Here is a 14614-nt window from a genome sequence, read left to right as displayed (position 1 = left end):
AATAGCATCTATTTCTGCTCTGATTTTTATTATTTCTCTCCTTCTGCTGACTTTGGGCTTTGTTTGTTCTTCTTTCTCTAATTCAGTTAGGTGTAGTTTAAGATTGCTTACTTGGGGTTTTTCTTCTTTGTTAAGATGTGCCTGAATTGCGATGAATTTCACTCTTAATACAGCTTTTGCTGCATCCCATATGAGTTGGTATGGCATGTTATCCTTTTCATTTGTCTCCACGTATTTTTTGATTTCTTCCTTAATTTCTTCAATGATCCATTGCTTGTTCAATAGCATATTGTTTAGTCTCCACTTCTTTGTGCCTTTCTCAGCTTTTTTTCTTGTAATTAATTTCTAGCTTTATAGCATTATGATCAGAGAAGATGCTTGTTATTATTTCAATTTTTTCAAATTTGTGGAGACTTGCCTTGTTTCCCAACATATGGTCTATCCTTGAGAATGTTCCATGCACACCTTAGAAGAATGTGTATTCTGCTGTTTTTGGATGGAGTGTTCTATATATGTCTATTAAGTCCAATTGTTTTAGCTTTTTGTTTAGCTCCACTGTTTCTTTGTTGATTTTCTGTCTGGATGATCTGTCCGTTGATGTGAGTGGGGTGTTGAGGTCTCCTACTATTATTGTATTATTTTTGATATCTTCTTTTAGGTTTGTTAATAGTTGCTGTATGAAGGTGCATAGATATTTATAAGCATTATTTCTTCTGGAGGAAGTGTCCCTTTGATCATTGTATATTGCCCCTCTTTGTCTCTCTTTACCTGCCTTATCTTGAAATCTATTTTGTCTAAGTATTGCGACACCTGCTTTCTTTTGTTTGCTATTAGCTTGGAGTGTTGTCTTCCACCCCTTCACTCTGAGCCTGTGTTTGTCCTGGGAGCTGAGGTGTGTTTCCTGGAGGCAACAAATTGTTGGATCTTGTTCTTTAATCCATCCTGTCACTCTGTCTTTTTCTTGGAGAGTTCAATCCGTTTACATTGAGGGTGAGTATTGATGCATGAGGGCTTAATGCTTTCATTCTGTTGCTCGTTTTCCGGTTTTCCTGCATTTCCTTTGTTTCTCGTTCTGTGTGTTTTAGCCTACCCATTGACTTCTGCAATTTCTTATGCTGGGTTTCTTAGCTTTTTCCTTATTTATGTTTTGTGTCTCTGTTCTGTTTTTTAGTTTAGTGGCTACCCTGAAGTTTGTATTCAGAATCTCGTGGATAACATAGTGCATTTTCTGGTAGCCTCTTATGTCCTTAGCCTAAACTGATTCAGTCCCTTTCCTCCTCCCCTCCTAAGTTATTTATTTTCATCTCTTATTCCAACTTGTGTTGTGAGTTTGTGGTTAGAGTGATAAGATTGTCTTTGTTTTTGGTGATTTCCTTCCCTTTATCCTAATACCATAGTTGAATATTTGCTATCCTATTATGATTCTATTTGTCTCCCTACTCTGTGTTTTGTGACCCCTTTCTCCCTTTTTTTCTTTTTTCATGTATGAGGGCCTTCTTGAGGATTTCTTGTAGGGGGGGTCCTGTGGCTTCAACGTCCCCTAGCTTTTGTTTGTCTGGAAAAGATTTAGAAGGATATTTTTGCCAGGTAGCGTATTCTTGGCTCGAGATTTTTATCCTTTAAAGTTTTGAATATGTCATTCCAATCTCTTCTAGCTTATGAGGTTTCTGTAGAGAAATCCGCTGAAAGTCTAAGTGTTCCTTTATAGGTTATTTTCTTGTGCCTTGCTGCCCTGAGTATTCTTTCTTTGTCCTTCATTTTTGCCATTTTTACTACTATACACCTTGCAGTAGGTCTTTTGACAAATTTCAGAGATCTGAAAGCTTCTTCTACACACATTTCTCTCTCAATCCCTAGATTTGGGAGGTTCTCTGCTGTTAGTTCATTGAGCACACTTTCAGCTCCATTTTCCTTTTCCACACCCTTGGGAATACTGATGATTCTTAAGTTGCGTTTTTATCATTGAGTCAGCTATTTCTCGGAGATTTTCTTCAGTTTTTTTAATCTTAGTGCTCTTTCTTCCTCTGTCTGGAGCCATTCAACCTGTCTATCTTCAGTTATGCTAATTTTCTCCTCTATGGTGTCTACACGGGCATTCATGGGATCTGTATTCTGTTTTATCTGATCCATTGTATTTTTCATCTCTAGTATTTGTGATTGATTCTTCTTTATAGTTTCAATCTCTTTTGTGAAGTAACTCCAGAACTCGTTGACTTGTTTCTCCATATTTCCCTTTACCTCATTGAGTTTTTTGATGATAGCTATTCTGAATTCATTCTCACTTAGTTTATCTATTTCCAAGTTCTCAGGACATAATTCTGTGTTTTTATTGTTTTCCTTCTGGTCTGGAGCTTTTATGAATTGCTGGATGGTAAAGGAATGGTTTTTATGCAGTGATATTATTTGGTTGCAGTTACAGCCTGTCACCACTAGATGGGAGTCGAGCACAGCACTTTCTGAGCCCTCCGCCTTCAGCTGCCATGCTGGCGCACAGCGCGGGTTGCGGGAAGGGGGGCACTTTCTCTCCCACGCAGACCTGGATGCCAGTCAGCTCTGGCTCTCTGGTTTTTTGGGGCCCTGGCTTGCTGGGCTTCCCCCATGTGAAAGCTTTCCCCTGTTAGAGAGTTTCCACTGCACAAGTCTGTGGGAGTCCTGGATGATCACACGGATGCACGGCCCCTCCCCTACTCCTTCCCTCACGCGTGGCAGTGATCCCAGTCTCTAGGGGAGGGAACGAAGTTCTCTCTTGCCCCGTTCCAGCTCCTCCTAGGCAGACTCCAGCTTCTCCACCCTCGTTTGGCTGATGTGGGTCTTGGATGATTTCTGTGCTATTAGCATTTTTTGTTGGAATGTGTTGATCCTTTTGGTTGTATTTTGGAGGGGAGAGAGTCCCCGGCGAGCTCACTCCACCATGACACTGATGTCACCTCCACTCTTGATCTGCTTGTTTTGTTTTTAAGTGCATGGGTTTTGAAGTCAGATGGACCAAGGATCAAATCCTGATTGTTCCGTTTAGTAGAGCTTCAACACATTACTCAATCCCTAAGGCTCAGAGGGGCCAAGACCACACCCACAGTAAATGGCAGAACTGGGATTTTAGCATAGGTCCAACCAACTCCACAAGCAGTACTCTTCCTCTCTGCTGTGTCCACTGACAAAACAAAGTAGAAAACTAAGGACTTGACAGGAGGTATTAGTCTTCTCAAGATGCCATAACAAAATAGAACAGCCTGGGTGGCATAGACAACAAATTTTTTTTTTAATTTATTTTCTCACAATTCTGAAGGTTAGAAGTCCAAGATCAAGGTGCCAACAGGGCTGATTTCTGGTGAGATGTCTCCTCCCAGCTCGCAGACCACCGTCTTCTTGCTGTGTACCCTCGTGGCCTTTTCTCTGTGCTCACAGCAGAATGAGAGAGCTCTTGGGTGGGTCTTCCTCTTCTTATCCAGACACCAGTCCTGTCGGATTAGGGCCCCGCCCTTATGGCCTCATTTAGCCTTAATTACCTCCCCAAGGCCTTATCTCCAAACACAGTTGCATTGAGGATTAGGGCCTCAACATGGGAATTTTAAGGACACAATTCAGTCTCTAACACAGGGCCACCTCAAGTCTTGCGCTGCACAACTCCCGGAGACCCCATTCACACAGGGTGCCGTCTGCACAGTCCTACCCAGTGGCCCTGCCAGGTAATTCTTAGAGTTCTCCTAATCTTGAAAATCTCTAATTCTATTCTGCATCTCAAACTTTTTAATAGACTTACTTAGAAAGATATATGTTCATAAGCTTTATGATGGAAAAGAGGGCTCACACTTAGATTCATAAGATTATTTTAATGTATTTACAAGATTGTAAAAAAACTCACTTTTGTTCTTTTATTAGAGCATTAGTTTGGATGAGTTCAAGTCATTTTGTCATTTTACGACCCATTTGGAAGACTTTGCTATTGCCATGCAAATGTTTAGTTTAGCGCATCGCCCTGTCAGACTAGGTAAGTTATATGAATTATTTATCATCTGTAAACAATATCACTCTATTCCTCAACTAGATAATACCAATCAAGGAGCCTGTTATCAGTAAAACAATTGATTGGCCTTTTAATTAATTCAATTGTTATTCTAGATGTGCAACACCAACTGTTATGTTTAACAATTACTTTATTTGCTTTTACTTTCTTATTTTTCCCTAGAAAAGAAGAAAATATTTAAATATTTGTGTTAAAACACTGATTAGATTAAAATAGGCTACTTATATTGTGATTACTTTCATTACATTTCTCAGCCAAATTTATTATTTGAATACATTCTTGGTGAGTATTATGTTTTTGCTTCCCAGATAATGAGTATTTAGATTTGTTTTTCTCAAATAGTGAAAATTTAGATTAATTCCACTTAGACTCTCTCACATGGTTGTTCAGTTGTTTTGTTTTCTTTCTTTTCAGCGGAGTTTAAGAGAGCTGTAAAAGTAGCAACAGGACAGGAGCTCTCGAACAATATTTTGGACACTGTCTTCAAGATCTTTGATTTGGATGGTGATGAATGTCTTAGTCATGGAGAGTTTCTTGGGGTGTTAAAAAACAGGATGCATCGAGGCTTATGGGTAACAGATTTTGAGTTTTTAAATAACTGCATGTTTACATGTAATTAAATGAATGACATTAAACCTAGAATTTGAACAAATGTGTAGTCCTAAATGTAGTTTTCATCAAAAACTCATGAAAAAAAGTTATCTTTTTATAAAGAGATTTCAAGCCTTAATTTAACACTGAACTATCTCCTACAGATGAGATGTAACATTTTTCTTTTTAAATCTGAATCTAATCAGAAACCACTATTCAGATATCATAGCCTAGAATTTTACTTTGGGCTCTGTAGTTAGACACACCTAGATTCAAATTCCACCCTATCACTTATTAACTGCCGAATCTTGCAAAGCCACTTAATTTTTCTGAGCCTCAGATTCCTCATCTGCACAATGAAGAAACCAATAGAATCTACCAGAAAGAATTAGTAGGAGAATTAGGTGTAAAATACTTAACATAGTGGCTGAGACATTTGAACTAAATATTAGCTATCATCATTATTCACTCAAATTAACATGTTGGTCTATAACTGTGGGACAAACCAAACTCAACATTTTGTTTAGAACCTGCTAGAAGCACTCTCATGAAAACAGTCTTCAGGTTGAAAACAAGGCTCCAAAGAGAACTACATCAGTAGGTGGTTAGGCCAGAAGAAAGGAGAAGGACGAGAGGATATGGTGGGCTCAGAAAAACAAAGCTGTTTATTTGCAACTTAGAAAAGCAAATTCATTTTCCTGCTACAAACGTATTTTATGAAAAATAAACAAATATGATTTCCATTAGTAAACATGTTTTACAAGCTTTATAGCCATCTAACACCTCATAGTTAATAATCATATTCCTGGATATTAAACCAACTTTTGCGGTTAACAATTTAATATACCCAGGAGCCTCTTTGTCATTTCTCAAAAAACATTAAAGAGAAGTGCTGTAAAGCAAAGATAGGACAAAGAACGTATGTATAATCTAAAATAGACTTTAGCTTCCGTTAGGTGGATTTCCAGCAATACTGTGCTCCTGTGGTCACCAGGATCCAAATATTTTCTCCCCTTTACTTTCTCATTTAGTTGAGAGGAATAATTACCACACAGCGCTCTTAATTCACAAAGCACTATGTGAATTATTTCTTTTCTTTCTTAAAAAGAAATTGTAACCTATAGTCTCTTTCTTTTAATTTTAGCCAAGATTAAATCAAAGCTTTAGGCTTATAATTTTTATTCCACATAGCTAAATAAAGTACACTAGAAAAAGGGAAATATTATAAAATAAAAACATTATGAAATAATTACATTTTGAGAGCAGCATATGAAAGCAGATTCCACGAAGTCTTCAGTGTCTTCTGAGGGAGGAGCATCCATTCACGTACAGTCTGCCTCCATCCCTTGGTTACCCTCAGGAGATTCTGACGTCACTCTCACTTTTTACCTTTTACCCTTATTTTACGGTTCAGTCGCAGTCATCTTTTACGACATAATCCACCTCAGATACTTTTGGGAGGAATGTGGGAAGTAAATAGTAGCAAAGTACACATGAAGTCATGTTTAACCTCAAAGAGAATGACCCGTTAATTTTTACTTTTGGTTAACAGGTACCACAACAACTAAGTATACAAGAATACTGGAAATGTGTGAAAAAAGAAAGCATTAAAGGAGTAAAAGAAGTCTGGAAACAGGCTGGAAAAGGTCTTGTTTAGAAAAAGATAATATGGGGATTATATTGCTCCAAATTGAGAATTTGGGATTTTTTTAAGTACTGGACGTTTATCCTTTCGAGTCTTCGTTGATTTCCTTTGTAATAATGAAGATGCCTTGTATTTGCTTTTGGATTCTGTCAGAAGACCTAGGATTGAAGTACTGCTTTGTACTTTGCTAAGATGGAAAACCTAGTTATTCACTGATTTCTTAGACACAGTAGCACAGCATGCTCTCTGGAAGGGTCAACAAGTACTTACAGAAAGAAATTATTGATACACAAGGCCTGGGTTGATTCTACGAGTCCTGATGTTCCTAATAGGACAAATTAAGTTTAAAACATTTCTGGTTTTCTCATTATCTTATATCTGATAAATTTCTTGTATATTTTATTTCAGTTACCTACCTATATATTATCTTAAAAATAACATGTAAATTTCAATATCCTATCTGGAAATAGAATAAAGTATTTATAAAGGTTCAAAAATTGCTGAGATGTGTTTTATTTACACACTTTTTTAAAACTACATTTTTTTAAATGTAAATACTCTCATCTCTTGCCAGCCTCATTAGTTTATATTCTTAAAACTAGTGTAATTGGAAGAATCTTGGTCACAAGATCAGGGTCTCATTCCCATATATTGGATTGTGGGTAAGTGTTTAAAATGGCACTAGAAATTAATTGGCATTAGATATAAAATGGTATTATGAAATGGCGTTTTTTAAACATGGTAAATAAAAGTTATTTTTAAAACATGCCTCTGAAGAATATTTAGAATATTTAAAACATGTTGCGCTCCCTGGATAAATGGCTGATTCTAAGACTTGTGCAGGGAAAGTACGAGATGAGCCTGGAACATCTTGTGCCTAGAGGTAAGGAAGTACTCAAAAAATAATGGGGACACGTCAGAAGGACAGGCACCTACTTGAAGCGGCTTCCCCCGGCTGAATCTGGTACACTTTGAGCATCGAAGTAATTCATGGTAGTCATGTTTTACAGGCATACCCCGTCTTATTACACTCTGCTGTATTGCGTTCCCAGATAGTGCATTATTTACAAGGTCCTCTACCGGCAAAAAGATTATGACTGCTGAAGGCTCAGGTGATGGTTAGCATTTTTTAGCAATAAAGTCTCTTTTAATTAAGGTATGTACATTTTTCTTAGGCATAATTTTATTGCACACTTAATAGACTATAGTGTAAACATAACTTTTATATGCACTGGGAAAAAAACAAAAAATTGTCCGACTTGCTTTATTGCAGTGGTCTGGATCCAAACCCACAATGTCTCTGAGTATATGTATAACCTATTGAATAAAAGAATCCATAAGGTTATATTGAAAGTTAATTGATTGATTGATTAATGGGGCAAGAGAAACCTCTCTCTTACATTTGTTAACGGATAAGGCCTCAAAATAGGTTAATCTGCTAAATTGGAAGACTCTCTCTTATAATTTAATGCTTGAGTTAACAAGTGGTAAAAGCTTTTGTCCAATTATAAAAAACATTTATTTTGCTGCTGATTAAAAACATAAATTTGTTCTAATTCATTATTTTAGAAATAACTTTTTTTATCTCTTTATTGTAAAACAAAACCAAGAGAAAAGATGGACAATGCAGAAAAGTATAGGTGTGCACCCTCTACCATTTCCTCTGTTAGCCATAAAAATACTGACTCTCTCTTCACCTGTCTGCCCAGATGCCCTAATGGGTAAAGAGTAGAGGTATAAAAATCCAAAAATTAGGATTGTTTCTGGTGTCTTCACAGTCTCACCTTAACTATTCCAGGCCTCTCACCTGGCACTGACTCTTCCCTCCTCACTTTCCAAAGCATCCCGTTAATACGGCACTCCAGCCCCATAACGCTTCTTTCCCCACATACACCATGTGCTTTTCACATTTCCCTACGCCCCAAGCCTTTACACACACCAGCTCCTCCTGACCAGGATGCTTTTCCCTTTCTTGTCCTCCTAGTGAAATTTTAGATATCAAATTGCTGTCCACATATCAATTTTGTCTCCTAAACTGTTAAATCAAGAGCAGGAACAGTGCCACTGTCTTAGTCATGTTCGTATATACTGGTCTAGCTGAGTACCTGGCTTATAGAAGGCATACAACAACTATTTGTTGAATAAAAGGAAAGAAGGGAAGGTAGGAGGGTGGGAGGAGAAAGAGACAAAGAGAAGGAGAAAGACAAAGGATGAAGCAGGAAGAACAGCGAGGAAGGCAGGCTTTTAAGGTCAGTCAGAAGTATGCCGAGAGCCTGCTAGGTTGCTGAGCATACAATGGTGAATTAAAACAAATGGTCCCTACTGTCATGAGAGAGACAGTCTGAATGTGAAGACTGAAAACTAACCAGGAAACATTTTAAGTATATAATTACAATTAAGATTTTTTTTAAAATGGAGCAATGTTAGAGAACAGAAGAGTAGACTTTCTTAAAACAAGATGTTCAGGGGATGTGGATACAATTTTCATTTTTTCAAAACCAAAAGGAAATGTTTTACAACTGAAAAAAAAATGCCTGAAAGTGAATAATTCATTTTTGACATTATTATATAATTGCTGGGAAAAGACTTGATCCCATTTGAAAAGACTATGGATAAACATTTGTTTCAATAAGCACACTAGACTTGCCAGTGTCTCCTCTTAGGAGTATAGTGATGGTCACTTTGAAAGCAGCTGGACATCCTAATTCTCTAAACTTAATCTTCCACTATTTGTTTCTTTAATGTCATTTTGTTGAATAATCGATCATTGAGTCTCCTAATATTTTGGTGGTTAGCTTGTATTTCTCTGCCTATCCCATAAAGGGTGAGGGGAAGTGGGGGTTATCCTGAGCCCTGGCTTCACCTTTCTTCTTCCTTGTCCACTCCCTCAGGGATCTCATTCACACCTCTGGCTTCTGTTCTCTCCCCTTAACCCAAGCCTAGTTACTTTCTGGATGTCTCCATTTGGTTGGCCAAACTCAGCATGCCCAAAACTGACCTAATCATCTCCCCTGCCCTTCCAAGTCTCCTTTCTTCACGTCTTCATCTGTTTCAGTGAGTCTCTCTCCACAGAGAGACAAACCAGGAACCAGGCAGTTGTCCCGGGGTCTCTCCCATATTTCTCCACAGTGAATCAAGTCTTCTCAATTCTGCTTCCTCAAAATCTCCCAGATTTGTTGTCCACCTTCCAGCCCCCTTGCCACTGCCATAGTTCAGGCCTTGATGAGTTATTACATAGGTAACTTCAACAGAATTCTAACTGTTAGACTCTAGGTCTGGGCCCCAGGAAAAGCACCGTGGTGAAGCATCAAGACTGGTGGTAGACTACCTGGATTCAAATCTCAGCTCCATCACTCATTAGCTTTCTAACTTTGGGGAAAGTACTTGACCTCTCTGTGCCCATTCCTCATCTGAAAAGTGGAGATGATTATAGTTCCAATGTAATAGCATTTTTGTGAGGATTAAATGAAACAATATGTAAAACACATGGAGGGAAACCCCCATTAACTATTAAAGATTACTGTTATCTTCTTATTTCAAATCCTTCTTCACAGCAGATTAATTTTTGTAAAACATAAATCATATCACTCCACTACTGACAATCCTATGACACGAATCACCTACAAAGTAAAATTTAACTCCTCCATTATCTTCCTCCCACCTACCTCTCCAGCCTCATCTAATACTTACCCTCACACAGCTTATACTAAAATTACTTGCCTTCACTCTAGTTGGCCATGTTCTCACTCTTCAAGTATTTGCACTTACTACTGCTTCCATAGATGTTCCCTGGCTAACTTCATTTAGGCATTCCCTCTCTTAGCTCCTTCAGCATCTCTTTGTCCACCCCTCTTTCAAAACTTACCAAAATGTACTGGAATTTTTTTATTTGCCTCTCACACTCAACTCTGAGCTCGTTAAGAACAAGGACTCTTAATTCTTTTAACAATATCTCCCCAGCATTCATCAAAGAGCTGGCACAAGTGGTTGCTCAAAAAGTGTGACATATGAATGACTGAAAGAAAAGGAAAATGAGATGAGTAATATCCCCATATGTGCATGACCTTTCCTGATGTTTCAGCTTTTCTGTAATAGGACTGGGCAGGAAAGAGAGAACTCCCTTAGGAGCTGTTGTAGGAGAGCTACAAGACAGCTCCGATTTGCCCTCTGCCTTGGACATAAGAGGGCAAATGTCGAGAGTCTGGCCAGAGGTTCTAACATGGATGGAAAGCAGAACAGGTGCTGGAGATAGAAAGAACATTGAAGTGCCTTCCCAAAACTTAGAAATAAGGTTACCCTCACAGGATTGAATTGTAAAATCAAAACAGTGTAGAGTGATTTCAAGGAAGATGGCAGAGTACAAAGCTCCGGGAATCCTGTATCTCCACCAAAACAACTATGGAACTGGCAGAAACTGTCTGAAGAACCTATTTTGGAATTCTGGAGTCTAGTAGAACAGGTCTAGTATCTGTGAGAGCACGATGAAAAAGGCTGGTAAATTTTATGGATTTGAGCCTTTTGCAAGGTTGCTGTTACCAGCCCCCAGCCCAGTGGCAGGCAGCTGGGGAGGTAGTAGCCTGTGTTCCTGCTGTGGCTTACTGGAGCAAGGGTTAGCAAAAAGAGTCTTGTCCTCCCAGGGGGTCAAGGTGATGTGCTTTGATAGCTGATTACTGCTTTTGATCACTGAAGGGCCAGTAGGGAAGTCAGCCATTTTCCAACACCCACGCCCACAGGCTGAAACAGCTTCCGAGCTACAGGGGATTTAGAGAGACAGGACCTTTTTCCCGTCTTCTTGGGAGCCAGACATTTAAGGAAATCTTTGTCATGTCACTGTCTGACCACAGAGAAAATGGAAAAGAAGCTTCAGTGACCATACAACAAGAAATCCACACTTGGCAAAAATCATTTTGGAAAGCCAAACAAGGGTAGATCCAGCCCACAGAGAGCCAAAAGCAATCACTGAGGAGTGAGAGAATTCGATTTCTAGAGTTCCTACAACATATACTTAGAATGTCCAGTTCTCAACAAAAAATTACAAAGCAATAAGCAAGCATGATCCATTCACAAGAAACAAAGAATTTTACAGAAACCATCTCTGAAGAAGCCCAGACACTGAAATTGCTGTCTTAAATGTGTTCAGTGAGCTAACAGCAACCATGGACAAAGACTAATGGAAATCAGGAAAATGGTGTCTGAACAAAATGAGAGTATCAATAAAGAGATAGGAATTCCAAAAAGTAACCAAACAGAAAAACTCACTAGAAGGATTCAGCAGCAGACTTGAACAGGCAGAAAAAAGAATTGGTAAATTAAAGAGAATACACTTGAAATTGTGCAGTCTGAGGAACAGAAAAAAGAATGAAGAAAAATGAACCATCTGAAGGATCTGTGGGACACTATCAAATGTACCAAGGTATGCATTATAGAAATCACCAAAGAAGAAAGAGAAAAAAAGGGGAAAGAAAAAATATTTGAAGAAGTAATTACTGAAAACGTCTCAAGTCTGATGAAAGACTTGAGTATATGTATCCAAGAAGCTCAATGAACTCCAAGCAGGAGCTAAAACTATAAAACTCTAAGAAGAAAACATAGGCAATAAGCTCATAACATTGGATTTGGCCATAATTTCTTAGACATGACACCAAAAGCACAGGCAACAAATGAAAGAATAAATCGGTCTTCAAAATTAAAAAGGTTTGTGTATCAAAGAAAACTATCAAGAGAATGAAAAGAACTCACAGAATGTGAGAAAATATTCACAAATCATATATCTGATGAGGGGTTAATAGCCAGAATATATGAAGACCTCCTACAACTCAACAACAACAACAACAGAAAGATTAAAAAATAGGCAAAGGACTTGAATGGGTATTTCTCCAAAAAGATGAACAAATGGCAACTAAGCACATGAATACATGCTCAACATAAGTAGCCATTAGGGAAACACAAATCAAAACCAGTTCACACCCATTATTAAGAGGCTATTATCAAAAAAAAAAAGAAAAAGGAAAATATCAAGTTTGAGTGAGGATGTGGAGAAACTAGAACCCTCATGCATTGTTGGTGGGAATTTAAAGTGGTGCAACCACTCATGGAAAACAGTTGAGTGGTTCTTCAAAAATCTAAACATAGAATTACCATATGATCCAGCAATTCCACTCCTGGGAATTCAAACAGATGCTTGCATTCCAGTTTTCATCGCATCATTATTCACTTAGTCAGAAGGACACTCAAGTGCCCATAAACAGATGAATGGAAAAACAAAATGTGGTGTGTGTGTGTCTTTCTGTATATGTGTGTGTATATATATATACAATGTGTATGTATACCCACACACACACTGAAATATAATTCAGCCATAAAAAGAAATGCTCTGACCCATGCTACAACATGGATGAACATTGAAAATATTATGCTAAGTAAAATAAGCCAGACACAAAAGGACTAATATTGTATGATTCCACTTATTCAGGTACCTAGAATAGGCAACTTCATAGAGACACAGAGTAGACTAGGTGTTATCAGGGGCTGGGGAGGAGGGATAATGGGGAGTTAGTGCTAATGGTTACAGAATTTTGATTTGGGGTGATGAAAATTTAGGGAAATACATAATGGTGGTGGTTGCACAACGTGAATGTAATTAATGCCACTGAATTGTACACTTAAAATGGTTAAAATGGAAATTTTTATGTTATATATATTTTACACAATTTTTAAAAATTAGTAATATGCCAATAAATGCTGAATTGTATCTTTTACATAGGTGAACTATATGTTATGTGAATTATATCTCAATAAAGCTTTTTCTTTTAAATGTAATGTGTCATATACACAAGGTTAACCAATGGGTGACAGGTTGTGAAAAAGTATTTGGAAATGTCAAAAGCCAACATGGGATTAATATCTAGATCAGTGTTTCTCAACCAAATGAGAGCCAATATCCTCCCTACCACCACCTCCATTTTTAAAAAATATTTTGTAGGGGCTGGCCCCGGGGCCAAGTGGTTAAGTTCATGCACTCTGCTTCAGCAACCCAGTGTTCATGGGTTCGGATCCCAGGTGCAGACCGACACACCAATCATCAAGCCATGCTGTGGCAGCATCCCACATAGAGGAACTAGAATGACCTGCAACTAGGATATACAACTATGTGCTGGGGCTTTGGGGAGAAAAGAAAATGAAAAAAACATTTTGTAATGCCCTTTTTACTACCCTGAAATGAAATTCATAGGTAACATAACCTTCCTACAGACACACTTTTAAAAATAACATGAAGCGCTAACTTATTTATAAATAAAGAATTTATGATAAAATAACATTTAACCAATATGTATATGTTCAGGCACTACTATATTAGAAAATCCAAAAGAAAAAAAATCCTATATATTTCTAAAATATCTCCTAGAGTCAGTATCATCTAGAATGTGTATAACAACAAAAAACAAATGATCTCAATATAAAAATAAGCAGTTAATACTGATTTTGGTAATTCACCAAGAGAAGATGAAGTATTGAGCAGCAGATGGATCTGAGTGGCTAAGAAAGAAATTTGCTCACTAGTAACCAGAGAAATGCAAATTAAAACAGCAAGATACAAACTTAGACTTATCAGATTGGCAAAAAATAGAAATCTGATAATGCCAGATGTTCATGTGGACATGGAGAAATGGGATGCGTCATGTGCTGTGGGTTAGAGAATACTCTGGCAGTCTTTAGAGAAATTAAGTACGTGTTCACCCTATGACTCAGAAATCTCACTCTTGGATAGATCCCTCCAGAGAAATAAGCACAAATCTCATGAGACCATGTACAGATGTTCATCCCAGTATTGATTGTAGTAGTAGGAAGATACAGGAATCCTAGGTGCCCATTGCTAAGAAATGCATGAGTAAGATGTACTGGATGCATGCTGTAGAAGGCCAGGTGGGAATTAGAACTGTAAACTAGAACAACATGCTAGATCTTTGAAGTATAATATTGAGTTTAAAACAAAAAGCAAGTAAAATCAATAGCAAATACAATTTATGTAAAGTAAAAATACGTACATACAAAACAACACTATTGGCAGAGGGAAGGAGGGAAGGAAATGGCAATGGGGAACAGGAATGAAGGGGGAAACAAACAATAATGAAATAAAGTGAGAGAGACATTGCTTAGACCAGTGATGATGGTATTCCTCAAAATAAGGTGTATGATTAACTCAACTCTATGCACCTGAGGTCCAACATAAAACACTAACCACAGAAGGCATCTGAGGTATGTAACGTCACCTAAAACAAATGATTTCATCTTATAATTTAATAGAATATATTAATATATCCAAAGTTTGTCTCAGGATCCTACTTTGAACTCTC

General features: G+C 37.7%; 1 protein-coding gene across 1 annotated transcript in view; it reads left to right on the top strand.

Moving 5' to 3' along the window:
• Window positions 1–6757, top strand: part of MICU2 (mitochondrial calcium uptake 2) — a 134627-nt gene extending 127870 nt beyond the window's left edge. Inside the window, exons 10-12 of the mRNA XM_023621384.2 lie at window positions 3880–3988; window positions 4439–4596; window positions 6168–6757. Coding sequence (XP_023477152.1) covers window positions 3880–3988; window positions 4439–4596; window positions 6168–6272 — 372 coding nt within the window. The 3' untranslated portion in view covers window positions 6273–6757. The remainder of the gene's footprint in view (window positions 1–3879; window positions 3989–4438; window positions 4597–6167) is intronic.
• Window positions 6758–14614: the final 7857 nt, after the last annotated feature.

Source organism: Equus caballus, chromosome 17 (assembly GCF_041296265.1).
Source record: "Equus caballus isolate H_3958 breed thoroughbred chromosome 17, TB-T2T, whole genome shotgun sequence".
Classification (NCBI taxonomy): Eukaryota; Metazoa; Chordata; class Mammalia; order Perissodactyla; family Equidae; genus Equus; species Equus caballus.
The sequence above is the reverse complement of the archived record's forward strand: the minus strand, read 5'-3'. Positions and strand labels throughout refer to the sequence as shown.